The 15,204-nt window shown below is 25.1% G+C and overlaps 2 protein-coding genes across 4 annotated transcripts in view; one reads left to right on the plus strand and one right to left on the minus strand.

Annotated features, from left to right (window-relative positions):
• The window catches only part of LOC135930882 (protein LMBR1L-like), a 16,463-nt gene continuing 1,259 nt past the window's right edge, over nt 1-15,204 (minus strand). Inside the window, exons 2-19 of one of the 3 annotated variants that reach the window (XM_065467680.1) lie at nt 14,482-14,664; nt 13,968-14,152; nt 11,323-11,427; nt 10,852-10,967; nt 8,316-8,393; nt 8,178-8,271; nt 8,105-8,135; nt 7,928-8,067; nt 7,782-7,885; nt 7,604-7,736; nt 7,394-7,462; nt 7,178-7,242; nt 6,711-6,792; nt 3,719-4,005; nt 3,392-3,469; nt 2,643-2,716; nt 1,611-1,768; nt 1-827 (exon numbers count right to left, since the gene is read on the minus strand). In XM_065467680.1, the coding sequence (XP_065323752.1) occupies nt 553-827; nt 1,611-1,768; nt 2,643-2,716; nt 3,392-3,469; nt 3,719-4,005; nt 6,711-6,792; nt 7,178-7,242; nt 7,394-7,462; nt 7,604-7,736; nt 7,782-7,885; nt 7,928-8,067; nt 8,105-8,135; nt 8,178-8,271; nt 8,316-8,372 (1,647 nt within the window). In that variant the 5' untranslated portion in view covers nt 8,373-8,393; nt 10,852-10,967; nt 11,323-11,427; nt 13,968-14,152; nt 14,482-14,664 and the 3' untranslated portion in view covers nt 1-552. Of the gene's footprint in view, nt 828-1,610; nt 1,769-1,859; nt 2,297-2,642; nt 2,717-3,391; nt 3,470-3,718; nt 4,006-6,710; nt 6,793-7,177; nt 7,243-7,393; nt 7,463-7,603; nt 7,737-7,781; nt 7,886-7,927; nt 8,068-8,104; nt 8,136-8,177; nt 8,272-8,315; nt 8,394-10,851; nt 10,968-11,322; nt 11,428-13,967; nt 14,153-14,481; nt 14,665-15,204 lie in introns of those variants that run through there. The other 2 variants (XM_065467681.1, XM_065467682.1) reach the window with 2 other exon arrangements.
• LOC135930881 (uncharacterized) overlaps nt 10,429-15,204 on the plus strand; it is a 20,015-nt gene continuing 15,239 nt past the window's right edge. The window contains exon 1 of the mRNA XM_065467679.1: nt 10,429-10,585. The gene's annotated coding sequence lies outside the window, so the exon portion shown is untranslated. The remainder of the gene's footprint in view (nt 10,586-15,204) is intronic.

Below are 15,204 nucleotides of genomic sequence, written 5' to 3' on the forward strand. Positions count from 1 at the left end.
TGATTTTTAATTAACTGAATTTAATAAGGGGTCGAGATATATGGTAAATAATAATACATAAATCAGGAAGCAATATTAAATAATGTTTTTAATGATTTGAATCAATGAGTTTTCCCAATTTGCATATTTAAAAAAAAAATCAGAGAACTATATCCATCTAAATAATTAATTGTGACTGCAATAAATAACTCAAAAATAAATTTGAATGTCAATGACAGTGTTAATTATAATATAAATAAATAAATAAGGAAATTTCGTGTAATTATAATTGCATAAAAATATGTTTTGATTTTTTTTCTTTAAACAATAGCGTGCAAATTTCCATCTTATTTTCAAAAAAATATAAATCATTTGGATAGTTTATAATACAAAATTATATATTATTGCAATTTTATTAGTAGCATATTTATTAGAAATGAGCTAATGCAAAAAAAATCGGAGATGACTCGATAAAAATGTAAATTTTACATAATTAAAATTGTATTTAAAGAAAATTTTGATTCATCGAATGTCAAAGATAAAATATTATTTAAAAAATATATATCAGCATTTTTAATTCAAATGCGTAATTATTCGAAATTTAATAATTTTGGCTGATGCGAAGAGAATGAGGGAATGAACATTACAAGAGGAAAAAGTGGGAAGCGGGTAAGGAACGAATGATAAAAATCTATTGTAAAGTTCTAATTTCATGGCGCGAGTGAATTTATTGGTTAGACACCAGGCGGTGGCGAGTACGAAGACTAAATTGTAAAATAGGACCAGGTAAAAGTTGCCTAACCATTGGAGTTTTCCCAAATTGCCTATGAGATCGAATTTCGTAATACCTAGTGATGTTTTTGGTAAAAAAATACTTTATTTAAAATTTTCATTAAAAGATAGAAAAAGGGAGTCAATTTAAGTTATGCGTCATATTTTTTTGTGACAAGATTATGAGAACGTTCCAACTAAAATGTCCGCTTTTTTAAAGAAAAGTAACCATTTTGTGATGACATATTTTTTTTAAAGTATCGATTTTGTATGACAAACTCTAAGGTAGCACAAAAATCCATAATAAAGTATATGCAAGAATTTGTGATCCCGGATATGAACTAATATGGTGATAGCAATCAATTCAGTGTTGCATTATTTTATTCGTAATTTTACACTCCTTGTTAGCAATTAAAAGGAAGGAATATTTTTTATTTTAAAATATTTCTCAAAATCTATTATTCTTTTTAAATTATTATTTATACTTTATAATAGTATACAGGAGAAAATATTTAAAATAAATTATATTTATAAATGTAAAATAAATTACTAAAAACTAGTGAGTGATAGTGTATAATATATATAATTATATCGAGATAGTTTTAAAAATATAGAAATTATTAAAATCTAAAATATTTTTTTGAAAGTAAGAAGTAACGTTGTTTAAAAAAGTAACTTGTTAACGTTAGATTTATTAAAATTTAACAAAAAAAACGTTACCTTTTCAGTAAAGTATACTTTATATCACTTAATAATATAGGAATTATATATTAATTATCTTTCTCTTTTTAAAAAAAATAATTCATAATCATATTTCACAATCTTCTATTACAGAAATAATAATATTTTAGATATTAAACCTATAGTTCGAGAGAACACGGGAAACGCTGAGGTTAGTATGAGGAAAATGCCGCAATTGAGGATTATTTTGGTGAGCGATGTTCCTTTTAATTTAGGTTTAATACGTGCGAAACAGGGAAGACCAACGAAACCAATAAAACTGGCTATTTTCAGGTAACTATTTTAAAGATTTAATGAAGACTTTGATAAAAAAATAACAATTTACTTTTACCAATTTTAAAACCCGATAAAAAATAAATTAAGGTTTATTTTTACCAATTTCATAAATTAAATTATGAATGATTAATTATTTTTTGCTATTATTCTAGAAATCCCTAATTTCCAACTTTATAGGATTTTCCATCCCAGGCTTATTTTTTTTGGATATGTTGGCTCTATAGGTAGAATCAATATCGACCATAAAATGTGGTTCTAGTTCTCCTAGATTTAACCAGGTTCCAACTTCTGATTTCGGATTCAAACTTAATAAGCAATGAAACCCTCTAAAACAAAAAAATATTTTGTTTGGTATGTGGAAATTTTCTCTAAAAATAATTTTAAATGAGATTCCGAGTGATCTAATTTCACTCTGATCATTTAAAAAAAAATTATTGTATTAAGTTCCTTGTAAATTAGCCCAAATCCCGTAAAATTAAAGAAGAGATGCCGCATACAGAATTTGATCGGATGGATGATCCGGATATACCTGTCCAGAATCAAAAAAAAATTAGGATTTATGCCAAACCTATATCGATATAAATAAAAAATTGAATACTATCTAACATTTATATTTATTATATTGCTTAAATATATCTCTATCGAATTTTTAGTACCAACTAGTAATAAAATTTTTTAGATCATGCTGGGAAAAAATATCTGCTAAATCTCAAATTTAATTATATTCCTTCCTTTGTTACTTATAAAATGCAGTTTGAAAAATAAATATTCAAATAAAGTATCTATATATTATTTATGAGTATTCATAAGAAAAATAGAGCTCTCATTGATTATATTGATTATATTGTGTATAAATCGTAAAATAAAATATTTACAAAATTATAATGACGTCCAAGAAGCCACCGAGTGGTCCAATAAACGATAAAGATGTATTTCCTATATTGATATGCTTGTTTTTATAGAATTTTACCATTGTAAATAATTTAAAATTAAACTTATATAAAAAGTAAATGTCAATATCAATCAACTCTATTTCATAAAATTTTAACTGACACTCACATGTCTATAGAACCTTCCAACCTATCTATTATAATTTCTTGTGATTCTGGAAAATATTTTAATATGGAATTCATTACCAGCCACAACCTAAGCTCTCTATAAACGAGGCCAAGGAATTTTATTTTATAAAAAACAAAAAAATATATAAATAATTTTTTTTCAGAATAACTATAGTTTCATGATTATAATTTAAATTATAATAATTTTCATGATAATGATTTAAATTTAATTCGAATAAATCAGAGATGCATCAGTGTCGGTAACGAATACCATGGCATTGATAAGTTTTGATTTTAACTTAATACCAGTGGTGGAGAGCCAAGGATAATTAAGGATCTTAAATTAAAAAAAAAAAATTTTTCCCCATTTCTTTCATTTTTTAAATTTAATTTCTTTTTTTTTATAAATTAATTATAAATGATAAGTTGCATTGAATGCATCTCTGAAATGAGATATTTTAAAAATAGTCGAATCGTATGCACGAATTGTAGTGTGCTGAGATGATGTATCTGTTTCAAAATATAACTTTAGCTAGAAATAAGATATATAATGTATAAAATTTAACTTTTGAAAACGAAGGCAATGCTTTTTCATCCACCAGCAATTCTAAACAGTGTACACCCACTATGACAACTGACAAGGCCTGTAAAGTAGTTTATGTAAAATATTTTTTTTTAATAAGAGTTATAGTATATTTTTTTTGGCAGGAAAAAATTGCAATTATACATAACTGTTTTGTCTCAATTCTAGGTTTAATTTGTACCTCCCTTCGTTTCCTCATCATCTTTGCCGTTTAAATGTTAAAAATAATTATTTTTAACTAAAAAGTTATACCTGTAAAGCTTCATTTAAACAAATAGCAACCAAAGAAAATTTAAAACAAAAATGAAACCGTCAAAATGAACAGAAATAAAACGAAGAAAGGATAGTTGACATTCCGCTTCCAAAAAGAGGCTCGTATAGAACTATCCAAATCCTGTATTTTAGTACGAATCTCATCGTAACTTCCTTCCGTGAGCTTATTCGTAGGATATTCGTTTTTATAAAGGGGGAAATGTTGGGGGTTGTTAATAATTTTCTTGTTAAAGTTGGAATGATGGCCATTACATATGATGACAGTCGAGCGAATTTGAACGTATATTTGCGATTCATTGTCACTTTTAAAATGGTCTTTCTCATCTTTAGAAATTAAAATAAATATATAGAAAGATTGATAATCAGAGTTCTTATATATAAAAAATATTATAGAATTCGTGAATACATGATTTCCCATTTATTTTTCAGAAATATGAGACTTTTTATAAAAACATATCTTTTTTTATTGTAAAAATTTAGGAAAAAAAAATTCAATGAAATTTCAGGGATAATGTAATCTAGAAAGGAGAATGAATTGGTAATAAAAAGGAACATTAACAATTTTATGATGTAAAAAATAAAAAGATAAGAAACATAGGATTTAGTCCAAAACATCAAAAAATTATATTCACAATGAAAATAAATATATAAACTATTTTAAATATAAAAATAAAAGTTGTCCAAAACATAATTCGAGAAAATTTTATAAATTATAACAAGATTTCATTAAAATTTTAAAATTTGTGAAGGTTTTAAAAACTCTGTATTTTTTAAATGGTTTTGGACATTGTCGAATGTAAATTTTTTTATTTAATATATATTAAACTCACACTTAATTTTTTTAAATATAGATTTCCCAGATATCTATTTTATTTATATTATAAATCACGTCTTAAAAAAGATCAGTCAACAAGTAGGGAGTGATGAGATGAAAGAGAGATTTGGTGTTGATCGAAAAATGATTGGGTGAAGAATGTAATAGGATCAAGGTCACGATGAAATCCCAAGACGATGTGGATGAAAGTGATAATGGGTGAAATGAGAATAATGTATATTATATACCGCGATGGCCAAGATCATAATTATTTAGAGGGCTCAGATAGAAAACTTTACCCGGCTAAACCCGGAAAACTGCCAAGATTTTAATAAAAAATATAAGGCAGTTCTAATATCGGAACTCTGAACAAAAATATTAATATAGTACAATGATTGAACATGTGCATATTTTCCTTTAAGAGTCTTTCATAAGTTTTCAACAAAATAATCAATTTTTTTTGTAATAATTCCATGTATATTTAATAGATGCAGGATCCCTCTATCAACAATTATCCCTACCCATTTAAATAATTCTTATTAATTCTATAAGTTTGGAAATAAACAGTAGTTTAGAAAAATTCAATTAAAAAAGATGTCAGTTATTATTTGTGCTGACTAAGCCAGGCCAGAAATCAAATAACCATGAATAATATCAATTCTATGTATGACGTGCAAATCTGGGACACTGGAACACACTCAAGTTTTGGCCCGTTTTTATGCAAAAAAAATAAAATTAGTTTTTAAAATAAAATTTTTTTTAATATACAATTGAATCCAATTTCATTTTTTATAATAAAATATTTTTCAAAAAAGTTGTTATGGTTAGAAATTCGCAAACCCTGGTTAGGCAAGAATTTTAGCATAAGTTGCCAAGTCCACTAAATTTTAAAAAAATTAGCCTGCCCACCCCTCAAAATCTTATGAAAAGTCAGGCTTGGTACTTTGAAAATTTAGGAAAAGTCTGCAACCCGTTAAACTTTTTTATACAAATTTCTGACCATGACTTTTTTAATATCTATATCTTTTTTTGTCTAATATCAATTAAGGGCTCTTATATTATGGCTATCTATTTCTACATTAACCTTTTTAAAAATCAACAGTGTTTGATATTTGTTTTCATCATATCATAAATAACTTGTTTAATATTTTTTGTGAATTTGCTTTTATAGATTTAGTATTTTGGGTAGACAGCTCTTAAAATACAAAAGGCATAATAATTTATTTTCAATAATGAAATCAAAATATTAGTTTTAAATTCAAAATAATATATGAAAATTTTAATGCCCAGGCTGGACTATTAGATTATAAAAAATAGTTTGTTAGGTCCTGCTTAATTTTTTATATATGGTCTAGACTGGCGCAAAAATTGCTTGAGCTCTTATATTGGCTGGGTTCTGGCTTTGCATATCTCTGGTTGAATCAATTCTCTAATTTTACATAAAATTGAAATTTCAAAATTATTATAAAAAATCAGAGATGCACTATTACCTCTTTTTTTGGCAATACTGATGTGATATCAACCAATATTATTTATTTATAGATATGATATCTACTAGAATAGGTAATAGAGGTAGGCAAGACCCAATGCTTGACACATGCACTAAAATTTTTCCTGTATGAGCCCTATCAGTGGTTGGCAGGACCTTTGAAGATAGAACTTGTTTAAGCATGACAACTGCTCATTATTTATATAACACAATTATTAACTATGTGATACTATTGATAATGATATATCTTTATAATATGTTCAATATATCATGCACATTATTTTTATATAGTTGCAATAATTTTTAAATTTGATTGTATTTCAACTTTTTTAATATTTAAACTAAATAAAAGGTATATGTTTCCAATTTAAATAAAATGCAACTAATATAAACATTGTTTACATTATGGCAATCAAATAAACTTTTATTTAAGGTAATACACATAATATTTAATTGTTATTTGGATATTATAATATTCACACTAAAATTAAAAAAAAAATTGAATTCAGGCTTGGGTCAGGATTGGACAAAATTTTTTTTATAATTTGGGATCAGGTCACAAAAAATCACTTTGCAGACCTCTAATGCCAAGTTGAGTAAAATATGTTTTTCCAGGTTGCCTTTATTTAGTATTTATTTCTTTAACAGAAAAAATGCCTTGTTTTTTATATTAAATCTTTACCTTTTATTTTAATAAGCAAATTTTTAAAAATAATCAATTGAAACTTTTAGCTAAAATCATTCTTTGCTTTAGGTGTATTTCTTCCATTTGAATTAAATTTCTCTCCTCTTCTAAATCATGGAATGACTAAATAATAATAAGAAAAAAAAGTTATGTTTAAAATTTAATATATATTTTTACCAGCTTCTAAAATTTGTGTCAAAAAAGAAATATATCCATAAATTCATTGACAACAATAATTGTTAAAAATTTTTGGAGGAATAAATTATAATTTGCTTAGAGGGGCTTCCATAATCAGAAATGCAATAATACCAATACCTTAACTTCTTACCCAAACTGACTGATAATAAAACATTTTATAACTGTAAAGAATATTTCTATACAAAACAACACCCCAAATTACATAAAATTTATTATTCTTGATCTTTATTTTATTAATTTTGGTTCTAAAGAGGGATCAAGCCCTCCTTACAATGCCAGAAAATTTTATTAATCATTATAAAAGGGTTACCTTTGGTTTAATGACTAAATCACCAATGACATCAAATATTCTTGTGAAACCGATTGGAGTGCAAACTTTTGTTATATAATATAAATATTATATATAGATAATTATAAAATAAAAGAAGAATCAAATTATATGTATATGTTGCTTATTTATCCATCTTCCTCACTTTTTACTGGAAAATCTTATTTTTGATATTAAACATATATGAATAAATTTAACCTAATAGAGTCAAAACCCCAAACAAAGATATACAATGATAGGAAAATGGCACATAATATGTCCATATATCTAAAAGTAGAATTATAAATGGTTATCTAAAATATATTAAATTTATGCATTTCATTAATAAAGATTTATAATATGAATGAGTATAATTTATATAAAATTTTTTTATTAAATAAATTTAATTTAGTTAATATAATTATATACATATCCATAATTTATTAGAATGACTGGTGTCTTCATTCTGAATTGTAGAAAATATGAGCCATGAAATGCCAACAATCATAATATAATATAACAAGGACACAATACTAGTTTCATAAAGCCTATTTAAAATGCCCTATATATGTGCATACATATATATATTATATAGAGAAAAAATAACCTTGCGTATTCCAGTAAATCCTATAGATTCTGCAAAAAAGTAGGCAAATGGCAATAATACAAATAAACAACAATTAGATAGGAGGAATATATAATTCCATAGACCTATAGTATTTAAATAAGTCAAATTAATTATTTTTATTAAACTGTGAATTAATGAAGTATTCAACCAATTAAGATCTTCATTGTCTGGATAAATAATAAGTATTTCATTGCTAATAATTGATATAGGAAGCATAAGTGATGATGCAAAACAAATCGCTAAGGAAAATGCAGTAATAGCAAAACTGAGAAACAATATATATATCATTATAAATAAATTACGTGATTTTTGATATAAATATATCTTCTAAATCTAAATAAAAATATCATAAAATTATGATTTTATAATTTTTACCTGAATATGATAACCCCTGATCTTGATTTTGCCAAAACAAGGTCAATATTAATGAAGAAATTAAATAAAAAATAATAAAAAATATCAAGCACACCTATATGTATATTCATAACTGGAAGGTATTATTTTTAAAGTTACGATATTTTCGCGGACTGTATTATTAAAATGAGTTTCTTTATCATCTTCATCAGACATTAGAATTCAACTTTATGTTTGCTAAAAACATAAATTGAATTTTGGTTAAGTTAACCGTAAAATGGTCCAAATAATTTATATTGAATAAATATTTTCCCTATTTTTTATTGGTTGTTTATATTTTTCAAAAAATCCTATAAGTTTTTTTTGATTAAATATAATTCGAATTTACATCTAGTTAGAAACAACTGAAATTATATATTGATGTTATAATATATAATGGCTGTGAACATAAACAGGAGGAAAGGGGGTGAGGTATGCCAATAACCTCCAAAAATCTTTGAGTATGGTGGTTAGGGAGTAGAATTTGGAGTATGGGAGTGTAGAGGCAAATTATGAGAAATATGTATCCGGATACAGATAATTTTTGAATTTTTTATTTAAGATACAAGATGCTAGATACTTAGGTAAATTTTCAATAATATTGTATTATTTTTAAAGTATCTATGATTCAGTCAAACACATTTTATAACTTTGTATAGTCAAAATAAAAGTTTATCAAGCTTTATTTTTAAATAAAATATGCTATAATATAAATTTACGGAAAATATTTGTGGTAGAAAATTGACAAATTTGTTATAAAAGATGGTGTGATCAATGACATATCATAGGGTGTGTAGACAAATTAGTTTATATAACGTGACAATTCTAGTTGGTTTTTAATATATAATATCCATTTTAATATCAATCAGCTTATAAAAATTTATTTTAACAAACTTCTAATAGCAAAATTGATTACTTTTAGATGATGGACGAAATTAGATGACAAGTTTGCAGCCACTTATAAATTTGTTGAGTTCTTACAATTCTATAGTAATTTTATTATAGATATTGATGTATTCATGTCGGGGGATTTCATGAATTTTCCAATTAATATTAATTATATTTGTAATAATTCTTCTAATGTAGCATCATGGTTTTCACTATCCAATTCTATAATTATTTTTTAAGATAACTTGGTTGATAATTTTTAGGGTAATGATGGTTGGATGTAGATTTTGATCAAGTTCATGTATTCGTTTTTTTGTGTTAAATAGTAAATTCATTCATTTATTTTTGGTGATGAATATTTCTTTTGATTATCTCGTGTTGTTATTCTTTTATAAAATTATTATTATTTGTAAAAGAAATAAAAAAAAGTAATTATATAAATTGTTTATGTAATTTTTTAAAAAATTAATTATATTATTAATCAATTTATATTTATTTTTAATAGATAAAAAAAGAGGGAAAAACAAATTAATCATTATTATTTTTCTTCCAAATTTATTATTATTATTCTTTTTTTTTGATTACCAAAATTTATAAGAAGGAAGAGCATAAAAAAGGAATAAACCAAGAAAAAAGGTAAAAACTATAATTACATTGATTTGAACTTTATTAAAAATTAGTCGTGTTTAAATTAATTAGCCTATCTTATAATATCTAAACTCAGGTTTCATTTTTCAGTTAAATTTTAAAATAATATTATTTTAAATTAATTGTTTTAAAGTTTTTATCTCTTTTTAATGCAAAGTTGATTAAGATCCGATATTTAAAAAAACTGGATCTCGGATACAAGTTCTTTTCGAAAAGTTTTAAAAAAACACAAATATCCCTGATACTTCGTAACCCAGGGTAGAGAGAAACAAGTATTTTTGAAGCAAGGGCGGGTCAAATCTGCATGTCTCCTTTAGGAATTTCTCTCAAATAGACACGTCGGGGTCAAATAAAAGTAGGTGCCATTTGGCCTGACCTAAAATGTCCTTAGAAATACGATATCTCCGACCAAGCCGTAATTATTTTTACCCGATCTATGGTTAATCTAATAGTGTATATATGTTTGTTTAGGAGATAAAGATTCCTTAATCAAAATTTTAAATAATTCCTTTCATATTTTATCATGTGGAGTTCAATAAAATTAATGGTCGAGTTCAATATATCTAGATAAAATATAACTTAATAGTTATGCAAGATGATGTCTATTGTTATTTAATTTAAATCAAATTAATATGAGAATAATCCCCTTTCACTTTTCATGTATGCAGAAGCCTATCCCAGTCTTTCAAGCCAACGATGATACAACTTATACCTCCTTAACTTTTCCTACATCCTACCAAATCAAAATTAACAAAAATAATTATAATTAACAAAAAAACGAAATCAAAAAGAGGAAATTAAACATACCACATTTTAGTTGGCGATCTTACGTCGTACCTCCCCTCCCCCCAATGGTAAAAGTGACTGCTATATGTAGCAATCAATTTTTACTTATATCATTATTGATACCCCATGACACAGATATCCCAAGACAAATTTTTGCAAATATAGAGGCCTAGTCAGGAATATTTTTTGTTTTTGCGAGGGTGAAAGCAATAAAATTTCGTTATGGCACTGACTATGCAATTTAATATATTGCTATATTATGTTAGATTATTTTCATTATTATTATATCGAAATTAATAATACTTAAAATATCATTTTCTTTATACTACATTACTATATACTATATAGGTCATATGCGTATTCAGGATTTTTCTATGGGTAGAGGGACTATTAGGCGAGTTTTTCTGCCATAAATTTTATTGGAGGTCTCTAGGTCCACTAAGCCTTTGACTATATTATATTTTAATAAAAATAATTTTGGAGCTTTACTTATTTTCTAAAAATTAGAATTATAGTCGTTATTTTAAAAAGTTATTAATTTTTCTTTCAAATTACTTTTTATGGTGCTATATTAATTTTTAGAAGGAGGAGGGTGGGGGGAAGTGTAGGAGGGGAATTTTTATAAAAAAATTTATAAGGATATGTACGGGAAGAGGCAAATTTGTGATGGGGGGCCTGGTTACGCGCCATATAAGTTATTTTTATTTTTTTATTATAATAATCTGTTAACATTTATACTTTAGGTGAAAATTTTAAATTCCTACCCTATAATTAACAACAATAATAATTTAATGTACTTTATTACTCTTTATTATCATCATGATTTCATGAAGTAGTTTTGACAAAAAAATATCGTGTTTGTAAACCGCAGACTTATGTAAATATTCGAATAATTTTCATCGTTTTGTTTCTAATTTTATTACAAAAAAAAGGGTCGAATAAATTATAAAATCTAAAATATGATTAAAAACCCTACAATAATTTATTATGTTTAAATGGTGCGATATCGTTAAATATCCAAAACTAATAATGATTTAAAAAATAAAATATAAAACCCTTTTAAATTCTTGTTAATATACACTATTATATATATGGTTAATTCCATATCAAATCGACAAAAAAAAGTCAATTCTCAACCCGACCACCTTCAATTTTTCTTAAATTTTTTATACTGGTAGTATATACTATGACTAAGAAAATAATGAAATTTTACCTTCCAAAACTGTTTACCCGCTAAGATATGGCCATTTAAAGCGCGGAAATGGTACATTTTGTCAAAAATGTACCTCATTTATTTTCAAATATCCTGAGATATAATTATGTTAGAAAAATAATTTAAATTTTATTAAGTAGCTTAATAATAGTTCTTTAATATGACATAAAAATAAATATGATAGAAATTTGATTAATATCGAAAACCGGATGTACAAAACCAAAAATGGCCTTAGAAAAAAAAGGTATTTTTTTTCAATTTTTTTCTTCTGTAGATAGATATCACACTGCTTTATATTTGTACAAAATCCTAGACTGAGATAAAGATGGGTTTAGGAGATATGACTCTTTATATGGCTAAAATCGAACAATTTTAACCCAAAATATCATCATATTTAAATTTAATGGATAGTTATGAAATAATGTTAATTTAAAAATTGCCCATATTTTTTTTATATCTTTATCAAAATTTTTGAGAGGTGGCTAAGATAATGAGCTTTATTTAGCATAAAATAATCTACCACATTCGACAATAAATTTCCCCCCATATCTTTAAAATTAAAAGAATAGCTTAATATATTCTTTGACGAGAATTCTATAGATTATATAACATTCAAACAATGGATAGTTGTTGATCGAACTACCCTCGAAACACTGACGAAATCCACCGACGAATTGTAGATTATTTAATTGAATAATTAAACAATTCGATTTCTTGTTTATAGCTTCACTTAATTCGAAACTTTTTAAAATTCAATTTAAATGTTGGCGAATTCTTAGTTTGCAGACTTTTCAGAAAACTATGCATTTGCAGTGTGGGACCATGCACAAGGATTTAATCGGATTAATAATCAGGCCACTATCCACACTTTTATGATTTATTACCGAGAGGACAACATAATAAACATATAAATTTAGTGGCTATTTTAGATTATTTAAAGCCCAACGCATGTTCATTTTATTTATTTAAAAAATTGATCGTATTCTTGAAGGAAAAATTTGATAGAGTGACTAAAATTTAGAAGCAGTAACCAATATAAAAATAAAAAGATCATTAATTTCTACAATCATGAAAATGATTTTGGGATACCCAGAGTGACATTTTTGAAACCGCACAAATTAAAATCCCTGCATGGGCCATTATAGCAGCTCAAGCAAGCTTGCAACGCCCATATGAATATCACATATTGACAACAATGGAATTATTTAACTATGCAAGAAATAATATCTATGGGGTAAATTATATATTTGTGAGCAATAACGAATATATTAACATATAAAGTCATCCTGAAAGCAGATTTTTGAGAGCAAAGAGAATTTCTGGAATACAAAGTTCCATGTTTTTATTTCCCTAGGCGAAAACAAAAGTCAAAATTTATTCAAATTCTTTAAATGATTATAATATATGATATATTTTAATTATAAATTTTTGATTGTATTATATGTAATGCAAATAAAGTTATAAATATGTTTAGATTTATTTTGTCAAGTAACTTCGACCAAATTTAACTAAAGTGTTAAACATAGCTCATTATTCTAGCCACCTCTCAAAAATTTTGATAAAGATAAAAAAAATAAGAGCCTGTCATTTAGACATAATTTTTAAATTAACATTATTTCGTAACTATTCATTAAATTTGAATATAATGATATTTTGGGTTAAAATTGTTCAATTTTATCCATATAAAGAGTCATAATTCCTAAACCCATGTTTATCCCAGTCTAGGATTTTGTACAAATATAAAGCAGTGTGATATTTGAAAAAATACCTTTTTTAATGGCCATTTCCGGTTTTGTACATCCGGTTTTCGATATTAATCAAATTTCTATCATATTTATTTTTATGTCATATTAAAGAACTATTATTAAGCCACTTAATAAAATTTAAATTATATTTCTACTCGAGATATTTGAAAATAAATGAGGTGCCTTTTGTAAGGTATCATTTTTCCGCGCTTTAAACGGCCACATCTTAGCGGGTAAACAGTGTTGGAAGGTGAAATTTCATTTTTTTCTTAGTTATAGTATATACTACCAGTGTGCAATAAGAAAAATTGAAAGGCGTCGGGTTGAATCTTGGTTGATTTGATATGGAATTCACCATAGATAAAGATATGCTATATTTACAATATATGATCTTATTTATATAAATTTAACAATCTAATAATTTTTATATCATTATTAATAATGAAATATATAATTGACTAATGTAATAAGTGTTAAATGCGCCTTTTATACATATAGATTTTGTCATGAAAGCATATTGGTCGTATCGATAGAATTCATAAAATTTTCGCAATCCTTTAATACCGATACGATAAAAGCATGATAGAGATATTGCGGATTTTGGTCGCCATTTATAAAATGGTTTGAAGATAGACATGTGATTGGAATTTTGTCATCTTTATTAAACTCCAAAATATCTATTTATATTATAAAAAATTAGTCAGATTAAATTTTACCAATTTTATTATATTTTTAATTTGTACGATGATTAACACTGACACTTATATAAATCAAATGGAATAATTAGAAATACTTTAAAAAAACCTGTAATTTTTTTTAAAATATTATAGAAATAACTGGATTCATTTACTTTATCATGAACATGTAGATTGATTTCTGCCCAAATAGGTTCCAAATTAATTAAACATTATAACAACTGACTAATTAACCGAGGTATTATAGGTATTTTAATAACATGATTCTTAAACAGGTAAAAAAAAATTTTGGATAAAAAAAATCTTTTTACTAGCGTCGTTTAATATATCAGTATTTTTAAAGTATTGAAATGCGGCCCCGTTCTTGTAACTTTCTTCGATTTGGTCCATTTTTTCTAAAAGATGTTTCGCTTCCTCCAATTTCATTTTCAAAATATCTAAACGATTATTATTCGAGTTATTCATATTAACTGGTAAATTCGAGTTGAATGTGTCTATATATTTTGATATTTACAAATAACAAAAAATTGAATAACATATAATATTTATTATAATATAAGTTAATAAAAATTAATACAAAAATACGAAAATTTGAACAACATAATATTTATTATAATATAAGTTATAAAAATTAATACAAAAATACGAAAAATAAAATATATAAATTTATTTAAACATTTAAAAAAAAAAAATACTCATGAAAATTTTAAAAGAAAACTAATATAGCGCCTTATGATTATTTTAGGGTATAAGTAGTGATGCAAAATTGCTCCTTTTGAGCAGATTTTAAATATAGCTAACTTAATATTTTAGCCAAACGCCAATTGATATCAAAACCTTTGCGCCATATATAATAAAAGTCTTCAGGTTTGCGTAATATTTTCCTGTATAAAATTAAGCCGTTTTTAAAAATCGGCTCAAATGGAGCGATCATCACTAGATATAAACCCATATTAAAAAAAATACAATAAAAGGTTTATATATTTTAGCTGAAATAATGTTCTATTGTGTTACAGATCTGTTATTATTAATTC

Source organism: Gordionus sp. m RMFG-2023, chromosome 1 (assembly GCF_954871325.1).
Source record: "Gordionus sp. m RMFG-2023 chromosome 1, tfGorSpeb1-WG-v2, whole genome shotgun sequence".
Lineage (NCBI taxonomy): Eukaryota > Metazoa > Nematomorpha > Gordioida > Chordodea > Parachordodidae > Gordionus > Gordionus sp. m RMFG-2023.